The sequence below is a fragment of the Canis lupus genome, chromosome 9 (assembly GCF_048164855.1).
Source record: "Canis lupus baileyi chromosome 9, mCanLup2.hap1, whole genome shotgun sequence".
Lineage (NCBI taxonomy): Eukaryota > Metazoa > Chordata > Mammalia > Carnivora > Canidae > Canis > Canis lupus.
Window position 1 is genome coordinate 50,008,553 of NC_132846.1, and position 23,701 is coordinate 50,032,253.

Here is a 23,701-nt window from a genome sequence, read left to right on the forward strand (position 1 = left end):
AAACAAAACACACACACACACACACACACAAACAACAGAAAGAAATCCCAATCTCATTGCTTTATTTTGGTTCAAAAATCAAGTCGGCTGATAATGGAAACTCTTTCCCTCTGCCCTCCTGCCCGTGTTGACGGGAGGCGGCCTTGCTAATTCGGGCTGGGGTTTTTCCCTGCCCGGGCTGTTTTTCTCTTTTATCTTCATCAATTGAAGAGAGCTGTGCTGCCTTTCAAACAGTCGGAAGGTATCTGGGGTTTTGTGTATTTTTTTTTCTTCCTTTCATATAATTCTGCGGGTCTTTTCCCAGATATGTATTTTCTCTCAAATTAACTTCTAACTTGTTTAAGTTTCCGCCCATGTGACTTCCAGTGTGAGTTACCAGAAACCACAAGAGAGAGAGCGCGCGCACGAGCCCCAAAGCGAGCGACATGTCCCTGTGGGGAGCAGTGCCTCTGCACCCCAGAGTGAGGAGGACGCAGGGGCCAGAGGCGGCGGCGCGGGCACAGGAGCCACCTGCGCAGGGGGCTGGGCCGCTGGCCTGGGAGCCGGCAGCCAGGGACGCCCGCTGGTGACCCAGAGCCCAGGGGCGCCTGGGGCGGTGCGGGGAGCCCGGAAGACTGCAGCCATGCCTCACAGCTCCGACAGCAGCGACTCCAGCTTCAGCCGCTCTCCTCCCCCTGGCAAACAGGTAGAGCCCCTTCCCCTGCAGCCCACCTTCTCCCTCTCTGGGGAGGGACGGGGGTGGGGGCGTCGGAGGGCCAGGCTCCCTCGGCCTGTCCAGGGGCCCAGCGAGCGAGGAAGTGGCTGGTGGCAGGAGCAGCCTGTCACGCTGGCGACCTGGTCCTTGCAATGAAGCGGCCGGGACCCTGGCCCTGCACCTGTTCTACCCAGGACCCTTTACCTCTCTGCTCCCGCTGCCTGCCTCCCCCGGGTCCCCACCCCACCGAGCTTTCTAGGAAGCCCGGAGGAGAATGTGCACCAAAGAGCCCTGGTCTCTCAAAGGAGGAGGTCCCCCTTGCTCCGAGGCAGTAGGAACGGGAGAGGCACAGCATCACAGGGCTGGGCCGGCCTGTGCCTTCGGGGGAGGGGGCCATCAGGGCAAGAGAGGGAAGTGTCAGGGAAAAGGAAAGGAGAAAAAAAAAAAAAAAGCAAGTTAGAGGAGGAAGCCAGGCAAGCCTAGAAGAATCTCTCTTATCTACTGGGGCACTGCCCCTGCTGCTAGCACAGCCAGCAGAGACGGATGCCGGAGCTGCCACCAAGCCTCTTCCGCCCGTGGCTTCTGGACCTGAGGAAAGAATCAGGAGAGGGCGTTGGAGCTTCCTGGAGACACTCACTAGAAGCTTGGCTCGGCTCGGGGGGGAAACCACAGTGATGGAGGTAGAGAGTCTGGGAGTGTTTGGAATCTAGATTGTGACTTCCAAGTCCAAAGTTTTCAGCTTGAGGCTTGCCAAGAAATAGGGCACCCTGCCTTCCCCCAAAGCTTCTGGAGCTTTGTCTTCTCCGCATTTCTTGGCATTCCTCTCCAGAGAAAGGCTTCTTCATTCTCACCCAATACCTCAAAGGATTAAAACTTCTTCTCCAACTTTGTGGTTTAAAAGCCACATTCTTTCCTTAGCACAGTTATCCAAGAGGGCTTCCAAGATGCTGCAGCTGAAATAAGAGTATATAAACGTCTAATACAGCATCTGTCATAAATGTTGCACAGAGGAGCAGCAGGTTGGAAGGAGTTATAGTGGAGACCTCTAGAGGGCAACCAGTCCAGGCCTCTGCTCCAGATGGTATCACGATGGGTCAGGCTGCCTGGAAGTCTGTACTCTTCTTAGGAAGGAAATTACTCATGGCTTCCATGGTAACCTGGTTCCCCATGCCGCTTAGAGCAAAGCACTTCCTTCCCATCTAACACCATGCCCTCCTGCTGCAATGGCCTGGAAGTGCTGGGCACGCTGCTGAGACTTATGCTTGGTGAGCACAGAGTCTTGCCCGGGAAATAGTGTCCCTGTCTCCTGTGTGGGTGTGAGAGGGAACAGGGCAGGAGCTGCAGAAGGGTCTTACTCAAACTCCTATACTTATCCTGCAGTATCTAGGGGAATGCTGGAGCTAACCTCTCTGCCCAAGCAGAGGACATGTCCGTCTGTGGGATATACTTAGAGGACACCCGGAGGTCCTCCTGTGCTAAGCACCCATTCAGTACCTGCCACAGCCAGGTAATCTCCACCATTAAAGCTGTTCTTGGCTACTGGTTTCTATTAGGCATTGTGCTCAGGACCATAGGGAAGGTCAACATCACTGAGCATAATGAAGGGAATGTAAGGAGAAAAGAATGCGGGAGAAAAGATCTGGGATGGGGACCTCAGCCCAGGTATGTGGTGGAAGACATGTGGGTACAAACCAGTGAGGGGCGGGGAGTGGCTTGGAAAGGCATCAGACTTAGCATCAGAAGACACAAGGCCCCAGATTACCTAGGCTCCTCGGCAAGCCCTTTGAGCCTCACTCAGTCTCCTCACATATAAGATAGAAACAATAATATCAACTTCACAGAACTGAGGAATTAAACCAGAGCAACTCTGAAAAAGCACTTGTGCAGAAGTTGGCATATTGTAGGTCCTCGGCAAAGTTTTGGAAAAAAAAAAAAAAGGCAAGAAAATGCTAGTCCAAAAAAAAAAAAAAAAAGAGAGTAAGGGTGGAGCAGCCCTGAAGAGGAGAGGTGATGAACACACTTCATCGCCTTGACCATTTTTTTCCAAATACAGCCCTATCGAGGCCCCAGGGTCTTTTTCCTCTTCCTGTAGCTTTTGGCCAAAACAGCTATAGGGACCTAAGGGAGCGTAACAGAGTGTGGGGAAGAGTTCTCTTGCAGGCTCAGCATTTTGGTAAGCAGGGGGTGAAGGGGCAAATGAAAAGATGAAGAAACGGAAGGATGCACAGATGGATACCAAACAGCATGAGAACCTGCTTTAATCCAAAAGAGAGAACACACTCACCTAATTCCCATCGTTTCTGCTTCCCAGGACTCCTCCGATGATGTGAGAAAAGTTCAGAGAAGGGAGAAAAATCGCATTGCTGCCCAGAAGAGCCGACAGAGGCAGACGCAGAAAGCTGACACCCTGCACTTGGTGAGTGTTCAGACATTTTTTCAACCTCCTGAGCTATAGGCTCCCTACCACCCAGAGATGCTTGGACCATAGCTTTGAGGCTGCCTGCATATGAATGTGTGTGTTGAGGGGGGGGGGGCTGTTAAGTGGGGGGAAGAAGGCTACAGGGTGCAGTGCAGAGGAGAGATTCTCCTTTGGGTGTATTGAGAAGATTTAGTAGCAAGATTTAAGAGCTGGGGGACTGAAAAAGAGCCTTTCTTCCTGATCCCCAAGAGGGCACAAGGTGTAAATGAGTTGATCATGCAAAGCCCAGAAGAAGGTTGGGTGGAAGCAGAACCACTTGCTCAGAGATGGAGTAGCCAGAGAGAACTCTATCCCTCTTGAACCTAGAGAGCAGGAGGCAGGACTGTCTTTGGAGGAACTTAGAAGGTGGTAGGCACTTTGGGGGAGCCCATGATCCCAGTGTTAGGAACGCATGTGGTCCCATCCCCTAGGAGGCCGGTTGGCAGCCACCCTGGTCCCTGTATTTGGGATGAGGAGGTCCATAGGGTGCTGTCCCTTACTCCTCTCTCCTGAACATCATTAAGGTTTTATTTAGAAATCTCTTTCATCATATCCCAAAGGATCTATGAAAGATGCAGCTTCAAGGGCACGCATCTGGATGGTCCCTATTTTGGTTGAGTTGCCTCCAGTCTCAAACTTTTTAGAGGAGGCCTTGACTGCTGGCTTGAGCAGGAGTCTTGGGTAATGCTGAACTGTCAGTCCACTGGAGGACCAAGGCCCTGGTCAGCATTTCTGAATTCTGGCCACGTGCTTCACTGAGCGTGCATCGTCCTGGTCTCCCATACCTTACCACCTTAGCTCTCTTCATTCTGCCTCTTCCTTTGGTCCTTGATCAATTGACTCTTAATTCTCTGGCTCCTTCCTCTTATACCCTCTCTCCTCCCCCTAGCCACTCTCCCCTTCCTGTCCATCCTCCTGAACCATTCTCAAACCTCTAGCATCCTAGTAATTCACCTTAATGGTCAAAAGGGCAATTGGTACACAAAATTAGTATGTTTGTGTTTATTTGAAAGATTACCATGGCAGCCAGCCCGTTAGAATAGTTGTCTTAAATTTTTAAAAATTTATTTGAGAGAGAGAGAGCGCGCACTTATGTGTGTGGGGGGGGTGGGGGGTGGGGGGAGAGGGAGAAGCATACCATCATCCCTCTCCTGCTGAGCAGGAAACCTGATTCGGGCCTTGATCCCAGGACCTGAGATCATGACCTGAGCTGAGCCAAAGGTAGATGCTTGACCGACTGAGCCACCCAGGAGCCCCTAGAATAGTCATTTCAATTTCATCAAAAAAGAGTAAGATTTTGGGGGCGGGAATGTAGGGAGCCTGCTCAGTGGGGAGACTGCTTCCCCTCTCCTTCTGCCCTCCCCAACCCTCACGAGTGCTCTTTCTCTCTCAAATAAATAAATAAAAAAAATCTTTTTTAAAAAAAGAGTAAGATGTAATTTTAGGGGGGGAAAGATGCTTCTTTTAGCTTTGTAAGGAAACAGAGAAAGATCTGCGCCAACATTCTGACTAGATGCTTGTGTTTTATTAGAAATATATTCAGCATACCTTCCATTGCATTCCAACCTCATTGTACATTCATAAATATTTGTCAGATTGAAAAAAAGGAATGAATGAACACCAAATTCTTTCTTCTCTTTGATGATAATATGATCAGCTGCCTAAATGTTGTCAATGACCCTGCTACTTATATGTCCTCTGTGATTTCATTTTGGCTTAGAGTCTTAACACACTCCAGTTTACTATTTGAAGCTTGAAAATCTATAATCACTCACTTGTCTCTATAGAGTCTCATTCTAATTAAATATTCTTTAGAGCAAGCAAACAAAAATTGGAAAGGATAAAACCTTTTTTGTCTAAGTAGACAATGTCTTGAGACTGTAAAACTACTATAAACTTTATAAGTTTGTAATATTTAAAAAAAAGTAAAAATTAAGCATAGCTCAGTGGCTCTGCAGTCAGAAGGACAGGGTTTGATCCTAGCTCCTCCGTTTTCATCTGTGTGACAGATCTTAGAGACATTGGTAACCTCCCTTAGACTCAGTTTCCCTATCTATAGGATGGGAAATGATAGTAACTACCTCATAGAGATATTGCATATAAAAAGCTCCAACACAGTGCCTACCATATAACACTCAAAAAATCAAATATAATAGGAGTAATTTTAATAATAGTTGTTACTATAGAAACAAATAAGTAATCACAACTGGGGCACTTGGGTGGCTCAGTTGGTTAAGTGTCGGACTCTTAATTTCAGCTCAGGTCATGATCTCGGGGTTGTGAGATCAAGCCCCTCAAAGGGCTCTGAGCTCAGTCGGGTGTCTGCTTCTCTCCTCCCTCTCCCTCTGTCCTTCCCTCTGCTTGTGTCTGTGCATACACGCTCTCTCTTTCAAAATAAACAAAACTTTAAAAAAATCACAACTAAAATCTATCAATAATATATATATAATTGATCATATATATATATATCATAGACTCTCAGGGCCGAGAGATTTCTTAACAGCTGGAAAGTTCAGACACACTTTTGATGCTTGAGATTCGTCTACACACTCTCCCCCCACATACCCCTGCCTCTCCACTGAAATGGTCCCCAACGGATGCCTGCTCACTTCTAACGAGAGAGAGCTCCTTTCCTCCTGACATGAGCAGAGGAGTCATGCCTATCTTGAGCTGCACCACTGTTTCCCTGTAAATTCAACCCACTAGTGTTCGTTCAAGCCCAGGGGGACATATCAAGGTGGGGGACATATATGTTTCTTTGCTGTGGTGAGGTTTTCAATGGACTCAAGTTTCTCTTTTTCTCTGTAAAACAAGAGCTAGATCCAGAAGAGTTGGCCCATCTTGATTATACTAGCCATGACTAGATTGACATGATCTCTAGAGCTTGGAGTACATGGAGCCCCCAGTGAGGCAGTCACTATCCTCACACCCACACCTCCAGCCTCAGACTCTAGAATATTCCCATCTTCCTCCCCTCTGGACACAAACTCCTCCCCATTCTTTTCTTTTGAGCACCACAGCATTTATCTTCACTTTTTGCCTGGTGAGTAGGTCACATTGGTTTACCAGCTTGCCTGAGGGTTGCAGCCAGTTCAGCTTGTTTCTTGACTTTGGGTAAAAGCTTTTGGCAGCAACATATAAATCTGCCACCATCAAACAGAGTGTTTGGCTGTGGTCTGAAATGTTCATTTCCTCCCAGACATAATCACCCATCTTCTCCATCCATTATCCTCATAATTATGTTTGTGATTCAGGTAGAAAATCTTCTGGTTTACCACTAGCATTCTGAGGGTTGAGAGTTTGGTTTACCCTTGATTCCATGCTTGGCTCCACATGATGAGGTCCTGGAACTATTCTCTGGCCCTCAGACATAGCCATAGGACCCATCTACCAATATTCTAAAGACCAGCTACTGAGAGTACTATATTAAATAAGGACCGTGTTTGTATTACTGTGCTAGCTTCATAGGCTGGGGTAATGTTTTCTCGGTTTCAGCTTTGTCATTATTATCTCTCTCAAAATACCAAAAGCATAACTTCATTTCTCCAGTGAGAGTGTGGGATACTTACTATTTAACATTTGCAGTATCTATCCTATAAACGGTTTATAATAAAACACTGTACACTGATTGCTTTTAAAACGCAGAGTAGGGTAGGAGCCTCCTTCCACGATTATTTAATCTTATGCCAATTTTGTAACATCCTTGGCATTGACTACTGCTCGCACAAATTGGATCAAGTGCTTCTTTTCATAATCACGATATCAACAGAGTCCACATTTTGCTTTAATTCTCCTTTGTTGGATGTTTCACACAAGCCCCTACTATGCTTATTTCCTTTCCTCCCGCAGACAACCATAAAATCCGTGAGGCATAGTAAATGCATTGATTAAAAAGGAGAAAGGCACATAGTTTTTTTTAATTAAAATTTTATATTTTTAAGTTTTTATTTAAATTCCGGTTCATTAACATCTGGACCAGTTCATCATCTCCAAAAGACATCAGGAGCTAATAAGTGGATCCAAGATAACCAGCTGAAAAACTATTAAAAATAATAAGGGAATCCTGTCAGCTTTCAAAGTTAACAGAGAAAGTAATAACATTCCTATATATATAAACCATAACCAATTAGAAAATTTAATGGGAGGAAAGATTCCATTTATAATACCAACACTGGCAAATGGAAAGAAGTAATATAATTAACAAAAATATGTAGGGCTTAATTTTTAAAAACTTTAAAATTATTCTAAATGACTTCAAAAACACTCAAATAAGTGGAAAGATATACCTATATAAAAATAGCAATTTTACAAAATCTATAAATTTAATTTAACTTAATGTGATCCCCAAAAAAACCCAATATGACTTTCTAGCAGTTAGAGGAGACTTAGATTAGCTATTCTAAGTTCTTAGTGAAAAACAACTGGGGCGCCTGGGTGGCTCAGTCAGTTAAATGTCTGCCTTGGCTCAGGTCATGATTTGAGGGTCCTGGGACCAAACTCTGCATTGGGCTCCCTGCTCAGCAGGGAGTCTGCTTCTCCTCCCTCTGCCACTCCTCCTACTTGTGCCTTCTCTCTCCCTCTGTCTCTCTGTCAAATAAATAAATCTTTAAAAGACACCACCGTATGACAATTTCCAGGAAAATTTTAGAGGAGGGTAATTAAAGATTAGCGGAACAAGATATTAAAGTGAATTATAAATATAGAAGTCAAAACAATGTGGAAAAGACAGAGAATTGGGCAGAACAGAATACAGAAAGAGACCCCAAAGCAAACTGAAATTTAAGACCCAAGTACATATGTCAATTCCTAAAACAAGACACAACAAATGCAAAATGATGATAATGGCATTTTAAACCAATGAAGAAAACCTGAATTATTCAATACGTAGAATTGGGACAACTGGCTAGCCATTTGGGGAGGAATAAACTAGAGTATTCATTTCTCATACAACACGTATATGGATTAAATGTTAAAAAAAGAACACTAAAGAAATTTGGGGGAAAAAAGAGCATTGAAAGATTATTTTGTAATGAAGACTTTCTGAGACAAAGTATAAAACCCTGAAACCATATAGGAAAAAAACTGATATATATTACCTTTATACATAAAAAGTGAAAATTTCTATATAGCTCAAAATACTATATGCAAAATCAAAGCAAATGACAGATTGGGGAAAATATCTGTAACACATATGACCAAAAAAGGGCATATTTACTTCATATATGAGACCTCTTATGAATAAGAAAATGAATAACCCAAAAGAAAAATGAGCAATGATTATGAATAGGCAATTTACAGAAAGACATAAATAGCAAATAAATATGGAAAAGATTATAGGCCTCACTTAGGGAAATGACAATTAAAGGAACAGTGAGATTCCCTGCCAGACTAGCAAAGACAAAAAATGTTGCTAATATATAATGTTGCCAAGACAATGGAGACGCAGGCACTCCCACACACTTACTAGTAGGAGTGTGTTGGTACAACTCCATTAGAGGGCAATTTAACCATGTCTATCAAAATTATAAGTGCACATGCTCTGTAACTTGGCAAGTTTACAACTAGAAGTCTATTTACAAATGTACCCACTGATTATATAACTATATACATGTGAAGATAATCATTGCTGCATTGTTTGTTATAGTAAAGACTGGAAACAAGCTAAATATCCACGGATGAGGAACTAATTAAATAAACTATACTTTGTTCATTCAGTGGAATACTATGGAGTTGTTATAAAATAAATTACATCTGAATTTTGTTAATCTGAAAAGATTATTAAGCGTCTATACTCTTAAGTGGAGTATGTTTTAAACCAAAAGCATATATGTGCATATGTGTATGAACTTAGAATTTTTCAAATAGGTTTTCCCCCAAGGTTAATATTTATTTCTGAAAAGTAGGATGAAAGGTCTAAAGCAGAAGAGAGATGCTTTGCATTCTTTCCTTTCTTATATAGTTTGGATGTTTTTATCATGTGCTTTTATTTTTATAATGCAGATATTTACATTCTCAACACCAATCACTACAACATATGCATTAGGATGATTTCTAATTTTGATTTCAAACATTGAATAGTCTTCCTCTGTGATATTTGATCTCTTGAACATCCTGCATAAATATCTCAGTCCTTTGGGAGAATCAAATGTCAGTTGGGATTTGTAAAGAGTTTTCCTAAAGTCTATAGTACTAGATAAGCTACTATAAGGGATGGCAAATCAGTGTCACTTGTATGGCAAGTTGATGGCAGTGGCTCAGAGGATTTCAAGTCAATGTCCTAGGTCAGTGGGAAAGAGAGTTAAGATCAGTTGAGAAGCTTTGTTCATGAAAAGGCTAAAAGTAGAAGAGGTGGTGGGCAAATAGTAATATAACCCCAGAGTTATGCCTTTGACAAGTCAGATCTGGCCTCAAGGGTGGAACTGGAAGCAAGGTGGAGTAACAAGGCCAGATCTGAAAGCTGGAACTTGGGTCCTCCCTTACCTAGGGGTGGGAAAGGTGCTTTCCTGGAGCTGACTCCTGAGGGAGTCTCATACTAGTCTAAAAAAAGAGAAAGCTTTACAGGTTCCAGGATATATTTTAATGCCATATATAACAAACATCATGAGTATAAATTATGCATGAAATGAAGCTTTAAGCTGTTACTGTGAGAAGGTATTTACAATCAGAGGGAAAATGAGTCATGGAGGAAAAACAGCTCAACAAAGATGTCAACCCCCGAGGCCTCCTTAGAATGACACTCTAGTCTTCTAGGGGAGCCTGGAAGAGAATGCTGTTTGTGGTGCTTTTTCACTCCTGGAGTTCTTTTTCCTTCTCTCTGGGAGACCATGTCTTAAGGTGTTTTGGCATAGAGAAGACATAGGTTGAAAACAAAAACACAAGGAATGTTCTGACTAGCTCCACCCTTAAAAAATTCAGTGAAAATCAGTGAGCCATCTGTGGAAAAGAGGCATCTGTCTTGGTTCTGTATTGCTATGAATTTCTTTTTATTAAAAACATATTAAATGCTAAACATTACTTAAATTTGTGTTTAAAACATATGTTTAAAACATAAAACATATGTTTTAAAAACATTGAATACATATACATGACTATGTACAGGCGCTGTGTGTTAAGTGCTCTGCCTATAGTATTTCATTTAATCTATACAAAAACTGTGTTTTATAACTCTTGTATTAGGTTAAGTAACTTGCCCAAGGTCACACAGCTTGTACCTAGCTCTGCCTGACTTTATTTTTTTTTTAAATTTTTATTTATTTATGATAGTCACACACAGAGAGAGAGAGAGAGAGGCAGAGACACAGGCAGAGGGAGAAGCAGGCTCCATGTACCGGGAGCCCGACGTGGGATTCGATCCCGGGTCTCCAGGATCGCGCCCTGGGCCAAAGTCAGGCGCTAAACCGCTGCGCCACCCAGGGATCCCTCTGCCTGACTTTAAATAGAGCCCAGCTCCCTAACCACGACACTGAACTGCCTCTCCCTTTGGACTCTCATCCATCTTCCGTGATATCCTCCCTTAGTCTCTTCCTGACTTGACTTTTTTGTCCTTAAGCAACATCCTCCAAAATGCACACTTGGTCCTTCCCTGTTATTAGGTCTAGTCGTGAAAGTAAGAAAGTAAAGTCTCTATGTAATATTATAATATAGCCATTGAAACTCTTTTTAAAGAAAGCTGTATAGCAGTAAATATTAGCTCATGTGAGAATACTCTTTGGCACTTGTACGAGTTTGAAGAAAAAATGATGCACAAAGATGTTCAATTCATCACGAATAGTAAACACTTTATCGATATTATAAAATTGGACATATGCCCAATAATAGATGATTAAGCATATTATGATACATTCAGACACTAGAATTTTATGCTGCCACTAAAAATGACTATGTAAATCTGTATCACCCAAAGATGTCAGTGACATAACACTGAGGGAAAAACAGCAACTTCCAAAGAATATGAAGAGTATAATCCTGTTAATATAAAATTTGTGGGTTTGAGGTATGTTTGCATGCGTAAAGAAATATCTGGAGAGATATACTCCAAAATGCTAATAGTGGTTCTTTCTGAGTGGTTAATTTTTGAGTAGCTTTCCTTACCCTAGTATTTTTCTCTATTTTTTTTATTGTAATGAACATGTACCATTTTATTTTATTTTATTATTTTATTTTATTTTTTAAAGATTTTATTTATTCATGAGAGACAGAGAGAGAGAGAGAGAGAGGCAGAGACACAGGCGGAGAGAGAGGCAGGCTCCATACAGGGAGCCCGATGTGGGACTCGATCCCAGGACTCTAGGATCATGCCCTGGCCTGAAGGCAGGTGCTCAACCACTGAGCCACCCAGGTGTCCCAACATGTACCATTTTAAAAATCAAATAACAAAGTTAGACTCTTCATTTGGGAAAGAAAAACATGTCACGGCAATCCACCACCTGTAAGTACTTGTACCACTGATGATGAGTCAGTGTGGTTAAGTTTGCGAGGCATATTTGAAAGGAGGCCAGCTCCACCCCAATCTTGACATTTATGAAGAATTTCTGTTCAAATGAGATTACAGGTCCCAGATCACAAATTAACAGTGCTCATTCAAGCAGGAGTCTTCACAAAGCTGCCATCAACAGCACCCAAACGTCCTTCTCTTGAAAGAATGGGAGTCTCACCAAAAAGTCCTTTCCCAAGCTGCTTGGGGATTTTCTTAGTTTCCTCCTTTGGATTCAGTCTGGCACCCTGCTTCCTAGGGGGAATAGATTGGTTCCAAAGGACAAAGTCCCCTTCAGATTGTGGAATATCTGTAGACATTCTCATTATGGGTCCACATGGTAGCTTGGGGCGGGGGGCTAACAAAATTATGGTCATATTCCCTTGTTTATAGGATCACAGAATTAAAAGAAAACTCAGAGATGCTGTAGACTAACCTGCCATGTAACCAATGGGGACACTGAGGTCTTTCTCAGGACATCTAAGAACGCAAACCTCTTACCTGCCCAACATTTGCTTTTGTTTTGTACCATCTTGTTGAACAGGACTTTGCTCTGCAGATGGTGTTGCTCTTACATGTCCTTTTGCAAAGGGTAAGCCAAAAAGTAAGCTATTAACCAGAAGGTCTGAATAATCTAGACAATCTTTAGTAATATAACTCAAGCTTACACAGCAAGAGATGAGAAAGTCCAAGTTTGAGAGAGGCTGAAGTTTAAACTTCCTTTATTTTAAAAAGGTCTTAAAGGTGTGATCCATAATTAAAAGGCCAATAATACATCAGGGGAAAATATTTGCATCAAATTAAATAAATGTAGATTTTATATTTATACCATAGAAAGAACATCCTTTTTAAGAAAAACATCAAGGCTCCAATAGGTAAGTGGGCAGAAGCTAGGAGCAGAAAGCTTATGTAATGTTTTTCCTACCAAAATGAAAACAACCCAATTTTCTATTCTGATTGTGAAAATGATACACACTAAGGGTTTCTCAGCCTCGGCACTATCGACATTTTGGGTCGCATAATTCTTTGCTCAGGAGGGGGGATGCTGTGCACTGTAGAATCTAAAATCTACCCACTAGATACCAGTAGTAGCACTTCACCTCACAGGTGTGACAATGAAAAATATTTCCATTTGACATTTCTTGTCAAATGTCCCCTGGGAAGCAAAATTGTTCCTGGTTGGGAATGTTGTACCAGGGAATAGACGCATAGAAAACTCTTCCTCCTTCGTAATCAATAACTTTTAACATTACAATGAAATTGAGAAACCTGGGGCACCTGGGTGGCTCAGTCAGTTAAGCATCTGCCTTTGGCTCAGGTCATATCCTGGGATTGAGCCCTGTGTTGGGCTCTCTGCTTCACAATGGGTCTGCTTCTCCCTCTTTTTCTTCCCCTCCCCTTGTTTGTGTGCTCTCTCTCTCTCTCAAATAAATAAAATCCTTTAAAAAAAAAAAAAAGAAATTAAGAAAACTTCAAGAGGCTAATTGGCAAAATAAATTACTTAAAATTATACTGCCTAGGGCAGCCCCGGTGGCGCAGTGGTTTGGCGCTGCCTGCAGCCTGGGGTGTGATCCTGGAGACCCAGGATCGAGTCCCACATCGGGCTTCCTGCATGGAGCCTGCTTCTCCCTCTGCCTGTGTCTCTGCCTCTCTCTCTCTCTCTCTCTCTCTCTCTCTCTCTCTCTGTGTCTATGAATAAATAAATAAAATCTTTTTAAAAAATAAAATTATACTGCCTAAATGCCAAAGGTGTTGTAGTAAAATTGACACGTGTTCACTGCTGGTGACACTGTATACTTACGTAATCTTTTTACAGCAATGCAACCATGAACTGGAAGACGGGTCGTGCCCTTTGTCCCACTAATCTTATTCCTTCAAATTTATCCTAGGAAATAATTGAACAAAACCCAGTATGGATCAAGATGTTCACTGTAGCATTACTTATAATAGCAACATTTTGATAGGAACCAAAATGTCTGACATTAAAAAGCCATTTTGGGTAAATTGTGGATCTTCCATTTGATGATGTAGCCATTAAAAGTGATAATTATGTAGATGTCACAAAGTTATGACAGAGCAAAATACAAATTGTATTACGTACAATGATTGAAATTTTATACGTATCTGTGTTTCTTAAAAAGGACAAGATGGCAAGATGTGCAAATGAAAACAGTTGTGTTCAAAGTACTAGGATCATGGGTGGGTATGATTTTTTAAAAAAAATATCTTAAATGTAGTTATATTGTATATTTTTTATTTAAAAATATGAAAATGGTCAGATAGAGGTCTGAGAACTCTGGAGGACAAGGACAGAGATGATACCATTGAGCTAGAATTTGGGGATCAGGTTTTAGTAAATCTTACCATTTATCCTCCAAACCAGAACACTTTTAGAAGTGAAAAGAGCACTAGTAAGAATGACACCCAGGACAACAGGGATTGACTGGGACTGTCCCAGTACACATCTCATCACCCTCAGTTTAGGAAAACCAAGGAGGATGACCTGGAGATCTTATAAAGTAAGATATTTATTCAAAAGTAGAATAAAGGGATCCCTGGGTGGCGCAGCGGTTTGGCGCCTGCCTTTGGCCCAGGGCACAATCCTGGAGACCCGGGATCGAATCCCATGTCGGGCTCCAGGTGCATGGAGCCTGCTTCTCCCTCTGCCTGTGTCTCTGCCTCTCTCTCTCTGTGTGACTATCATAAATAAATAAAGATAAAAAAAAAAGTAGAATAAAGTTCAGAGCCAAGCGGAGTAGACTGGATTCCTAGGGCCAAAATGTAATTTCTTGCAACTGAGGATCCTCTAACCAAAATGTTTTCTGGGTCCTCAGCTGGTAAAAGAACATGCCTTACTGCTAAAGGTGTAGGGAGGTCTAGAAAATTCTAAACATACACACACAAAAAAAATTCTAAACGCAAAGGCCATATTCCCAGTACTAGATCCAATGTTAGCTGAAATGATTCATCCACATATTAGCCTCCTACGTGCCAGGTATGGTTTATTCTGGGCACTAAGAATACAGCAGGGACAAGACAGAGTCCCTGAATTCATGGACCTTACATTCACCAGGAAGTCACACTGGAAAATAGGCAAATAAATGAACAGGGTAATCACACCATGTGAAGAGTACTTCAAATAAAATCAAATAGTGCAATGTTGAACGTGGCTAAGGGACAGGGTGGGGACAATGATCAAGGAAGTTCTGAGACCCCGACATTTGAGATCGAATAGTGGTCAGTGAAGGAGATTGGGAAGATCTGGGAAAAGGGTGTGCTCAGCAGAACCTTGAGGCCAAACTACGTGTGGCCAAAGGTTGGAAAGATGCCTTGTGGACGGGGCCTCTGAGAACATGAACAGGAGCTCAGGAACAGGGATGATGGTGCTGCAGGGAGCAGAAACCAGATCGGGGTAGGGTAGGGCTGGGGGTATGTGGGTCAACCAAACTAATTCAGGTCTGCCTGGGTCTGATCTACAAAATGGGAAGTATGTCACTGGGCTGTTAAGAGTTAAATGACAGAGCAAATATAAAAACAAAGCAATATTGGATTCGTTTGGTTTTGCATTGGGGAGAAGGTTATATTTATTCATGCATTAGAATAAAAATCACTTGGCATTTTCCTATAAATCCACCAGATGAAGATATCAGAAGTACTATTATATATGAAAACACATGCCCTTCTTTCCAGTTATTTATAAGAACTTTAAGAGCACTAATTGTTTCACCGGCCTGGCTTTTCACCACCGCTGGTCAAGTCTCCTTCATTTGGTATAGATGGGGAAAGTCAAGTTCCAGCTAAGGAAACCATATGTAGAGTTCTTAAATTAAAATGCTATTAATTCTGCTACTCCCACCCACAGCTTCAGTTTGGAGAACAAAAGTACTGCTAAGTAGGGATCTGACCTGGGCCCTTTTTTAAACAGTGAATCTCTTACACTCATTTGTAACTATATAAAGTAGAAGCTATAAAAGCTATTAAGGGCTTGGTTAAACACTCCCTTGGAAGATTCATGGACGTTACAAATTTACTTAGAAGACTTTTCATATGCAGGCTTTGGTAAATTATTACAGAGTCCAAGTTGGCAGTCAAGCAACATGAGTTTATTGAATACTTACTATGTGCCAAGCACTGTCCTAGTCAAAGATGACAGAACAATGAAGACAGTTGATAGACCCTCAAGGAGCTCAGCAATCTAAAGGGTAACCAGTTTGATAAAGTTGTCATTAATGAGATTCTAATAGATAACCTACCTCCTTGTCCATCAAAAAACGAACTGTTCTGGACTACTTGAAATTGTTTTCATCAAATATAATAGCAATGTGACAGTGAGACACTTTCCCTTAAACAGACATTTACTTTCAGAAGATTTTTTTGACTTAGAAACATTCTTCCACTTCTCTAAAGTTATTTACATTATATTTACATTATGTATCCTATATATTATAGGATCATATAAGTTATAAAATAAAAAATTTAATAAAACAAAAATATAAATATATAAATTTAATAAAATTAAACATTGCCTATATCTATATTATATATAGTATTTTAATTATTTTGTTTAGATTCAATTTAGTTAACATATACTGTATTGGTTTTAGGGGTAGAATTTAGTGCTTCATCAGTTGCATATCACACCCAGTACTCATTACACCAAGTGCCCTCCTTAGTGCCCATCACCCAGTTACCCCTTGCCTCAACATACCTCCCCTCCAGCAACCCTCAATTTGTTTCCTAGAGTTAAGAGACTCTTGTGGTTTGCCTCCCCCTTTATTTTCCTCTTATTTTTCCTTCTTTTCCGCTATGGTCATCTGTTTTGTGTCTTAAATTCCATACACGAGTGAAATCATATTGTGTTTGTCTTTCTCTGACTTATTTCACTTAGTATGATACCCTCTAGTTCCATCCACATTGTGGCAAATGGCAAGATTTTATTCTTTTTGATGGCTGAGTAATATTCCATTGTATATATAGCACATCTTCATTGATTCATCTGTCAGTGGACTCCTATATTTTGAAGAGGATTCAGCTATGAACAGGATTCTCAAGCTAGTTGCTCACTAAGCTCACCTGCAAAATACTTTCTTTTAAAGTCTTGATGTCTAAGACCCACTCCAGAACAATCAAATTAGAACCTGTCATACGGGTGAAGTTCAGGAATTAAACTTTTTGAAGCTCGTCAGGTGACTTCACTGTGTAGCTGGTGTGTGTGATAGAATGTGTGGAGTGACTTTGGGGTAATTATGGGCGTCTATATACCCAGACACTGTCCGCAGAGGCCTGGCAGGCTTAAAATTTTTTTTTAATTCAAACCTCTGTGTTCATGGCAATTATTAGTTGTTTGTTTTTTGGAATTGAGCTTACTAGTGATAACCTTTCTAACTCGAGATATCAGTCAGGATTGCATTCAGCTACCAGTAATAGAAGGATTATCAAACAGGCATCACTAAGTCACAGTTTATCTTTCTCATATCACAAGGAATTCAAGTGAACAGACCAGGGCTAGGGCAATATTGTCATCAAAGAACAAACTACTTCTCTCTGTGTGCGGGTATCCTCAGTATGTGGCTTTCATCCTCAGGGCTGCAAGATAGCTGCTGGACCTCCAAGCATCAATCTGTGTTGAGGGAGGGTGGCTTTTGTGCTGGAGAAGCTTTGTCTTCTTAATTGAAAAGCTCCACCCCCAGGTATTTCTGCTTACATCGTATTGGTCAGAATCTGTCACATGGTCTTGTCTAGCTGCAAGGGAAGCTGAGAATTTGATAAATTCTTTTTCTAGCTATCTAGAGGAAAGTAAACAAGGGAAAGGAGTTTAGGATGGTGAGAAAGTAAAGATTTTTCCAGGATCAGACTTGTTCATTATTCAGTGCAGATACCTGTGGTTTAATGATTTCTCTCTTTTCATTGGGTGAGGAAGAGGAGTTGGGCTAATTTCCCCAGGGTTGGTGGGAAGAGGTAGGCATAGATCCTACCCAGGCTTGGGAAATGGCCTATGTCAGTTTTCAGACTTCTCCTGAGGGCTTTACTCTGTATCTGCATTTGGTGGAAGAGGATTGGTAACTTCTGGAGTTTGAACACAGCTGGATGTAAGGGATAAGCTTTGCTCACTACTCTCATGTTTAAGTGTAGGTGGGAGCTAAAAGGCCACCCAATCAATAAGTGACTACATGTTCTGTTGAGGAGGAACACACAAGGACTATTTTCACTCTTCCAGAAATTTGATTAGAAAATTCAAGGAGAGGGTCAAGGCACTAAGTCAGAGCTGGCAGGAAGGAGAACTAATGCCCTCCTCAGAATGCCCAGAGAGTGCCTGCCAGAGCCTTGGCCCAGAGCCTGTCCTTGGCCTTGGTCCTAACTGGCTTCCCTGTGGGTAAGAGAACTGTGTGGGGATTCCCCATCATTCAAGAGCTCTTTGAGTGACCCCCTTTCAGCCCCTCCAGTAGGGAATTTCCCAGAATGTTCCCACACCCCCATGAAGCCTCTTCCTTAGCCACCCCCAAGCTACTCATAGTTCATGATAGGGTAGCTTTAGAAATGAGAGTGGATTGTGAACATTATCATCTGGATTTGCAAGAGGTAGGAAAAGAGGGAAGATGGAATTGGAAAGCCAACAGGGCTGAGGCTTCCCAGGAGCTAATTACCAAACATCATAAGATATAAACAAACATCATAAGATATAAACAAAGAGCACAGACTCTGAACCCAGACTGCCTCATTCAAGTTGTGGTGTTGGCACTTACAAGCTGTGTAACCTCGAATGAGTTATTTAACTTCCCTGTACTTGAGGTTGTCCTATCTGTAAAATGTGGGTAATTGTATTATCTGCCACATACGGTTGTTGCAAAGATTACATATACTAATAACTAAAACACGTAGAAAAGTGATCAGCACATGGTAGCATTCAATAAATGTTAGTTATTAAGCCAAGTTAGACTATTCTTTTAAAAATTTGGTTTCCACTAATTTTTCTCCTATAAGTTGAATCTATATCCCTCTGTCCCTGACAATCTTCTCCCTGACATGCACACCCCTTCCCAACAAGTGGGGGTTAAAGTCTAATATACTCAGGTATTTAGTTCAGAATCTGAAATATTTGAGAGTTGAAGAGGGCTTGGAGATTTTTCTAAGCTAATGGTTCCTTCTAATGATTTTCAGTGTTCACTGCACATTACAATCCTCTGGGAGCCTTTACCAACCCAACTCCGGGCTGCACCCCACACTGCTTACATCAGAATCAGGCACCTGTATGGGTGAAGCTCCCCCGGGGATACCAATGATCCCAACGTGTGGCCAAGGTTGAGAATCATTGTTGTGGTCCAGTCTTCCTGTTCTAACAGGAACTGGGGCTCAGAGAGGGGAAAGTGAGTCACAGAGGCTCACCTTGCCAGGACCTCAGTCCCCAGTTACTGTTGATGCAGCCCACTATTCCCATATGTTTTGGAACTCATTCTGCATGTGGACAAAGGCCTGACCTTGAGTGAGCCCTCTAAAAGAGTACCTTGGACAGGGGACACCTGGGTGGCTCAGTCGGTTAAGCATCTGCCTTCAGCTCAGGTCATGATCCCAGGGTCCTGAGACAGAACCCCTTGTTGGGCTCCCTGCTCAGCAGGGAATCTGCTTCTCCCTCTCCCCCTCCCCCTGCTCATGCACTCTCTCCCCTTCTTTCTCTCTCAAAAATAAAATCTTTTAAAAAATTTTAAAAAGGAGTAGCTGGATGGGAAATTCCCTCTCAACTCTGGGCAGGAGGCAGACAATCAGCTCTGTGATTAGAAGAGTGTGACCAACTCAGGGTTCCAGTGTGGTGTTGAAAGACCACCAAAATCAAGACCCAGTGTTCACTTGGGAGACTATAGGCAGCTGAGGACTTCTTAGTAATCTCTGAAGACCTTTAGTCACTTAAGTCACCAGTCTCTCGGGGAAAGCATTGGGTGTGCCAGAAGAAGAATGGGGCTGGAGAAGCCTTGAGCCAAACCCTGCTCTGCTCCTATGTGGTTATGCGGCTTTGGGTCAATGGCTGAAGTGTCTGGACCTCTGAGAAAATCAATGTCTTGAGGTGAATTCCAAAGCCCTTTCTCCCAGGAGCTGCTGCCACCAGCCTGGGGTCACTTTGAGGGGTATCTGGGGGCAGGTTTGTCTTAGGATCTCAGTTGGCCTCACTTGAAAAATAGAGGTCACGGGAACGGCTGGCCTCCCACGTCCACCTCAGGGGGATACTGTGAGGAGCCTGAAGGACTGAAAGGAATTCTGAAAAGTAGAAAGCAGGTGACACAGAAGCCCTGGTGCGGGCTTAGTGCTCCCTTACTAGGAACAGAGGACGTGCATGCGAGAGGCCACAATTTCTTTCCCAAACATTCTTCTCTTCTCCCCACTCATTGAGTCCTGTTTCCAGCCACCACTGGGAAGTGAACGGAAGTCGGGAGATGTGATCATTGTACCTCTGAGTAAACAGCTGCTCCGTGGCCACCTTTGCCAGCTGTCCCTGTGTGAGTCTGAGTCCTTTCCAGGGCGTGACTGCCCCAGGGACGACGGTCAGGGTGGCCTGAGCCCTGGCAGGTGGGGAACATGCTGCGAGGAGGCCCCAGCTCAGCCACTTCCTCCTGCAAGGGAAGTCAAACTCTTCCTCTTGCCAGTGGCTGGCTGGCCGCATGGTTCCTCTGGGGCCCTAGCAGGAAGCAGTCTTGCTTCCCAAGGTAAAGACAAATTTCTTGTCACAAGTAGTTGTTTTCTGGTTAGAGGCCGCTGTGGTTGTGAACCCCCTCCTAGAGCTCTGGGATCTGCAAGCCAGGGGGGCAGGGAGAGAAAGCTAGAGAGAGCTCAGCGGAGCTTGCCTGGGGAGGAAGAACCTGCTGTCACTTCCCGAAAGCGGGGCCTGCCTCTAGGCGGGGAGAAGGTCAGAGCGGTTGGTCCCTGTGGCCCGCCTACCCCACCCCTCCCTTCTGCCTCGGGGTTTGCCCAGGCTCTTTAGAGCACAGAATTTACAGTAAACGTTGTCACCAGTGGAAACTCTCAGAGGGGGCGAGGAAAGGGCTAGAAGAAGGGGCCAGGACTCCCGGCCCCCAGTTCCCGTCTTACCAACCACCCCCCACCCTGTCTCGTGTTGCTTTCTCTTACCTTTCGGTAAAGAGGGGATGCCCTACCTCTGGGATATGCCTGGAAACAACCAAATGGTACAATAAGTGAGCCAGCCATACCTTGCAGAAGCAGCAGCCAGTGCCTCCGACTCCACCGTCGTGGGTCTGAGTGTCCCACCCACCCCCACCCCATTTTAGAGATGGGAGTTTCCTTTGTACTGACCTAGGCACATTTTCTAGCTCAAAGCCACAGACAGGAAATGCCAGGCTGGGGCTGAGCATGCTTGCGTCTGTCCTTCACAAATGGTTGGAAGCTGGCTTGATGGGTAAGATCACAGCCATACACTCCTCTACCACTTAAAAAAGGACTCCTGGGTTCATGGATTAAGGCAGTTGGAAGTGTACCTGGTTCACTCATTAGACCACAGCTCACGCTCCTGATGGGTTGTATAAGGCACCTCTTAAATGCCACCCTATCGTATATCTGCCCACTGCCCACCATGGTTTTGAGTCAACTTCTAGTCCAAAAAATTGGAGTCATCAGCCAGTCGAGCAGCAGACATTTGAGCTCATACTATGTCCCAGGTCCTTAACAGATAGGCACTTAAGAAGTACTTGACTAGTTAAGACAAATGTAATATTGTATTTAATTTTTTTTTTTTATTTATGACAGTCACACACAGAGAGAGAGAGAGAGAGAGAGGCAGAGACACAGGCAGAGGGAGAAGCAGGCTCCATGCACCGGGAGCCTGACGTGGGATTCGATCCCGGGTCTCCAGGATCGCGCCCTGGGCCAAAGGCAGGCGCCAAACCGCTGCGCCACCCAGGGATCCCGTAATATTGTATTTAACTTGTGTTTTCAAACTTGCCCAATCATTAGAGTGACTTGGGGCACTTGTTAAAAATTCAGTGAATTCCCAGATTTTACCCAAAATCCCAAACCACTTGAGTTCAAATCTCTAGATCCCAAGAACAGCCTGAAACTCTAACAAGCCCTCAAACTAATTCTAATACTCTGGCAAGTTTGGAAAATGCTGAGCTAAGTTGAATAGAACTAGAAAAATTAAGGCCTGGATGCCAACTCTGAGATTGCTTTTTGAACTGAAATGTAATTTATTTGCATCTCCAATGCCAGTTTCCCTGCCTCTGTTGCACCAGTGATTAGATTCGTCAATCTATTTGATTGACTCAAGGAACCTTGAAAAACCTTAAAAGCACATTGGAAATGCAATTCCCCTAGGCCGCATTGTTTTCCAGTAAACACTAATTGCCAGAGTGGAATCGTTGATTAATTAATGATGTGATCAGTAATTAGCACTCTTTGACGCAGAATTTGCCTGATTGGCGTATATCAGATGGTACTCCTAGACAACAGGGGAAAGGTGATTCTGGGGGAAAAAAGCACGCGCATGGGTGGGACATACCCCAAATGCTCTAAACAAGGCTCTCGGGTGAGCAGAATGGAGTGGAATCGGACATTGGGGTGGATTCTGACTATTTGATATTTACAAAGACCCTAGTGTTCTAGAATTTTATTTCATTTTATTATTATTTTTTTATTTATGATAGTCACACACACACAGAGAGAGAGGCAGAGACACAGGCAGAGGGAGAAGCAGGCTCCATGCACCGGGAGCCCGACGTGGGACTCGATCCCGGGTCTCCAGGATTGCGCCCTGGGCCACAGGCAGGTGCCAAACCGCTGCGCCACCCAGGGATCCCGTGTTCTAGAATTTAGTTAACGGGACACCTGGGTGGCTCAGAGGTTGAGCGCCTGCCTTTGGCTCAGGGTGTGATCCTGGATCCCGGGTTCGAGTCCCACATCGGGCTCCCTGCATGGAGCCTGCTTCTCCCTTTGCCTGTGTGTCTGCCTCTCTCTACATATCTCTCATGAGTAAATAAATAAAATCTTAAAAAAAGAATCTGGTTAAGCAGTTAACCATGGCCTCCGTAAGTCTGAAAGCCGATACTGGGAGCATTTGGAGAACTCGTGGCCTAACCTAGGGTGGAAAAGCGTGAAAGTAGTAGAAGCTGTTCTCGCAAACTCTTTTCCATTTTTTCAGGCTTTGACCTGCCAGCCAGTTTCCCTTCACATGCATTTGCCACTCTCAACCCACGTACACACTCACAGAGAACCATGGACACACACACACACACAGGAGCGTACTCCCATACGAACCTGCTATCCTTATAGGTCAGACAGATATCAGTAATTTCATGGGTTTGACCTAGTGTCTATACACACATGTGCGTGTGTAAATGCACCCACACCCACATACGACACACACAAATACACACACACACACATGCAGAAAAATTCACCGACGCTCTTCCCTGTGGTTGTGCCAGTGAGACCCCGAGCCGAACTCCTCCTGCACCCCCTTCCTCCCACCCTGTGCCTTCCTTGCTGCTAATCTCGGATGCTGACCTTCCTCCTCACAGGAGAGCGAAGACCTAGAGAAACAGAATGCGGCTCTGCGCAAGGAGATCAAGCAGCTCACGGAAGAGATGAAGTATTTCACGTCGGTGCTGAGCAGCCATGAGCCCCTGTGCTCGGTGCTGGCCGCCAGCACGCCCTCGCCCCCCGACGTGGTGTACAGCGCCCACGCCTTCCACCAGCCTCACGTCAGCTCGCCTCGCTTCCAGCCCTGACTCTCCGGAGATGGGGTGGTGGGGGACCCAGCCGCCCGCCCCCAGCTGCCCTGGCGGGCGTCAGGAGGGGCACACAGACTGTGGCCAGGCTGCCCTCGCCCCTCAGGATCCTGTCTCCATCCGGACACCCCGAGGCGGAGGAGGCCTGGACAAGGATTGAGCACAAGACTGGAGCAGCTGAGAGCGTGTGAGGCCACCCAGTGGCCTGGCCGCCCGTCAGTGTGTGCCGAGCCCCCATGCAGGTGGGAGGCCCAGTCCAGAGTTCTATCATACATGATGCCCAAGTCCCCTGGCACAGAGGGGGGAGGGCAGGGGAGGGTTATTTTTCTAAATAAATTTCTTAAAAGAAA

At 43.9% G+C, this 23,701-nt stretch overlaps 1 protein-coding gene across 1 annotated transcript; it reads left to right on the plus strand.

The window, feature by feature from the left end:
- The first annotated feature begins 160 nt into the window (after window positions 1-160).
- Window positions 161-23,701, plus strand: BATF (basic leucine zipper ATF-like transcription factor). Its single transcript, XM_072837737.1, has 3 exons — window positions 161-685; window positions 3,006-3,110; window positions 23,142-23,701. The coding sequence occupies exons 1-3, from the start codon at window positions 623-625 to the stop codon at window positions 23,349-23,351; spliced, it is 378 nt and encodes a 125-aa protein (XP_072693838.1). The 5' UTR covers window positions 161-622; the 3' UTR covers window positions 23,352-23,701.

Coding starts and splice junctions, on each gene's coding strand:
- BATF (XM_072837737.1), top strand. CDS start 623: ATGCCTCACAGCTCCGACAGCAGCGACTCCAGCTTCAGCCGCTCTCCT. Junction 686..3,005: donor CTCCTCCCCCTGGCAAACAG/GTAGAGCCCCTT, acceptor TCTGCTTCCCAG/GACTCCTCCGATGATGTGAG. Junction 3,111..23,141: donor AAGCTGACACCCTGCACTTG/GTGAGTGTTCAG, acceptor TCCTCCTCACAG/GAGAGCGAAGACCTAGAGAA.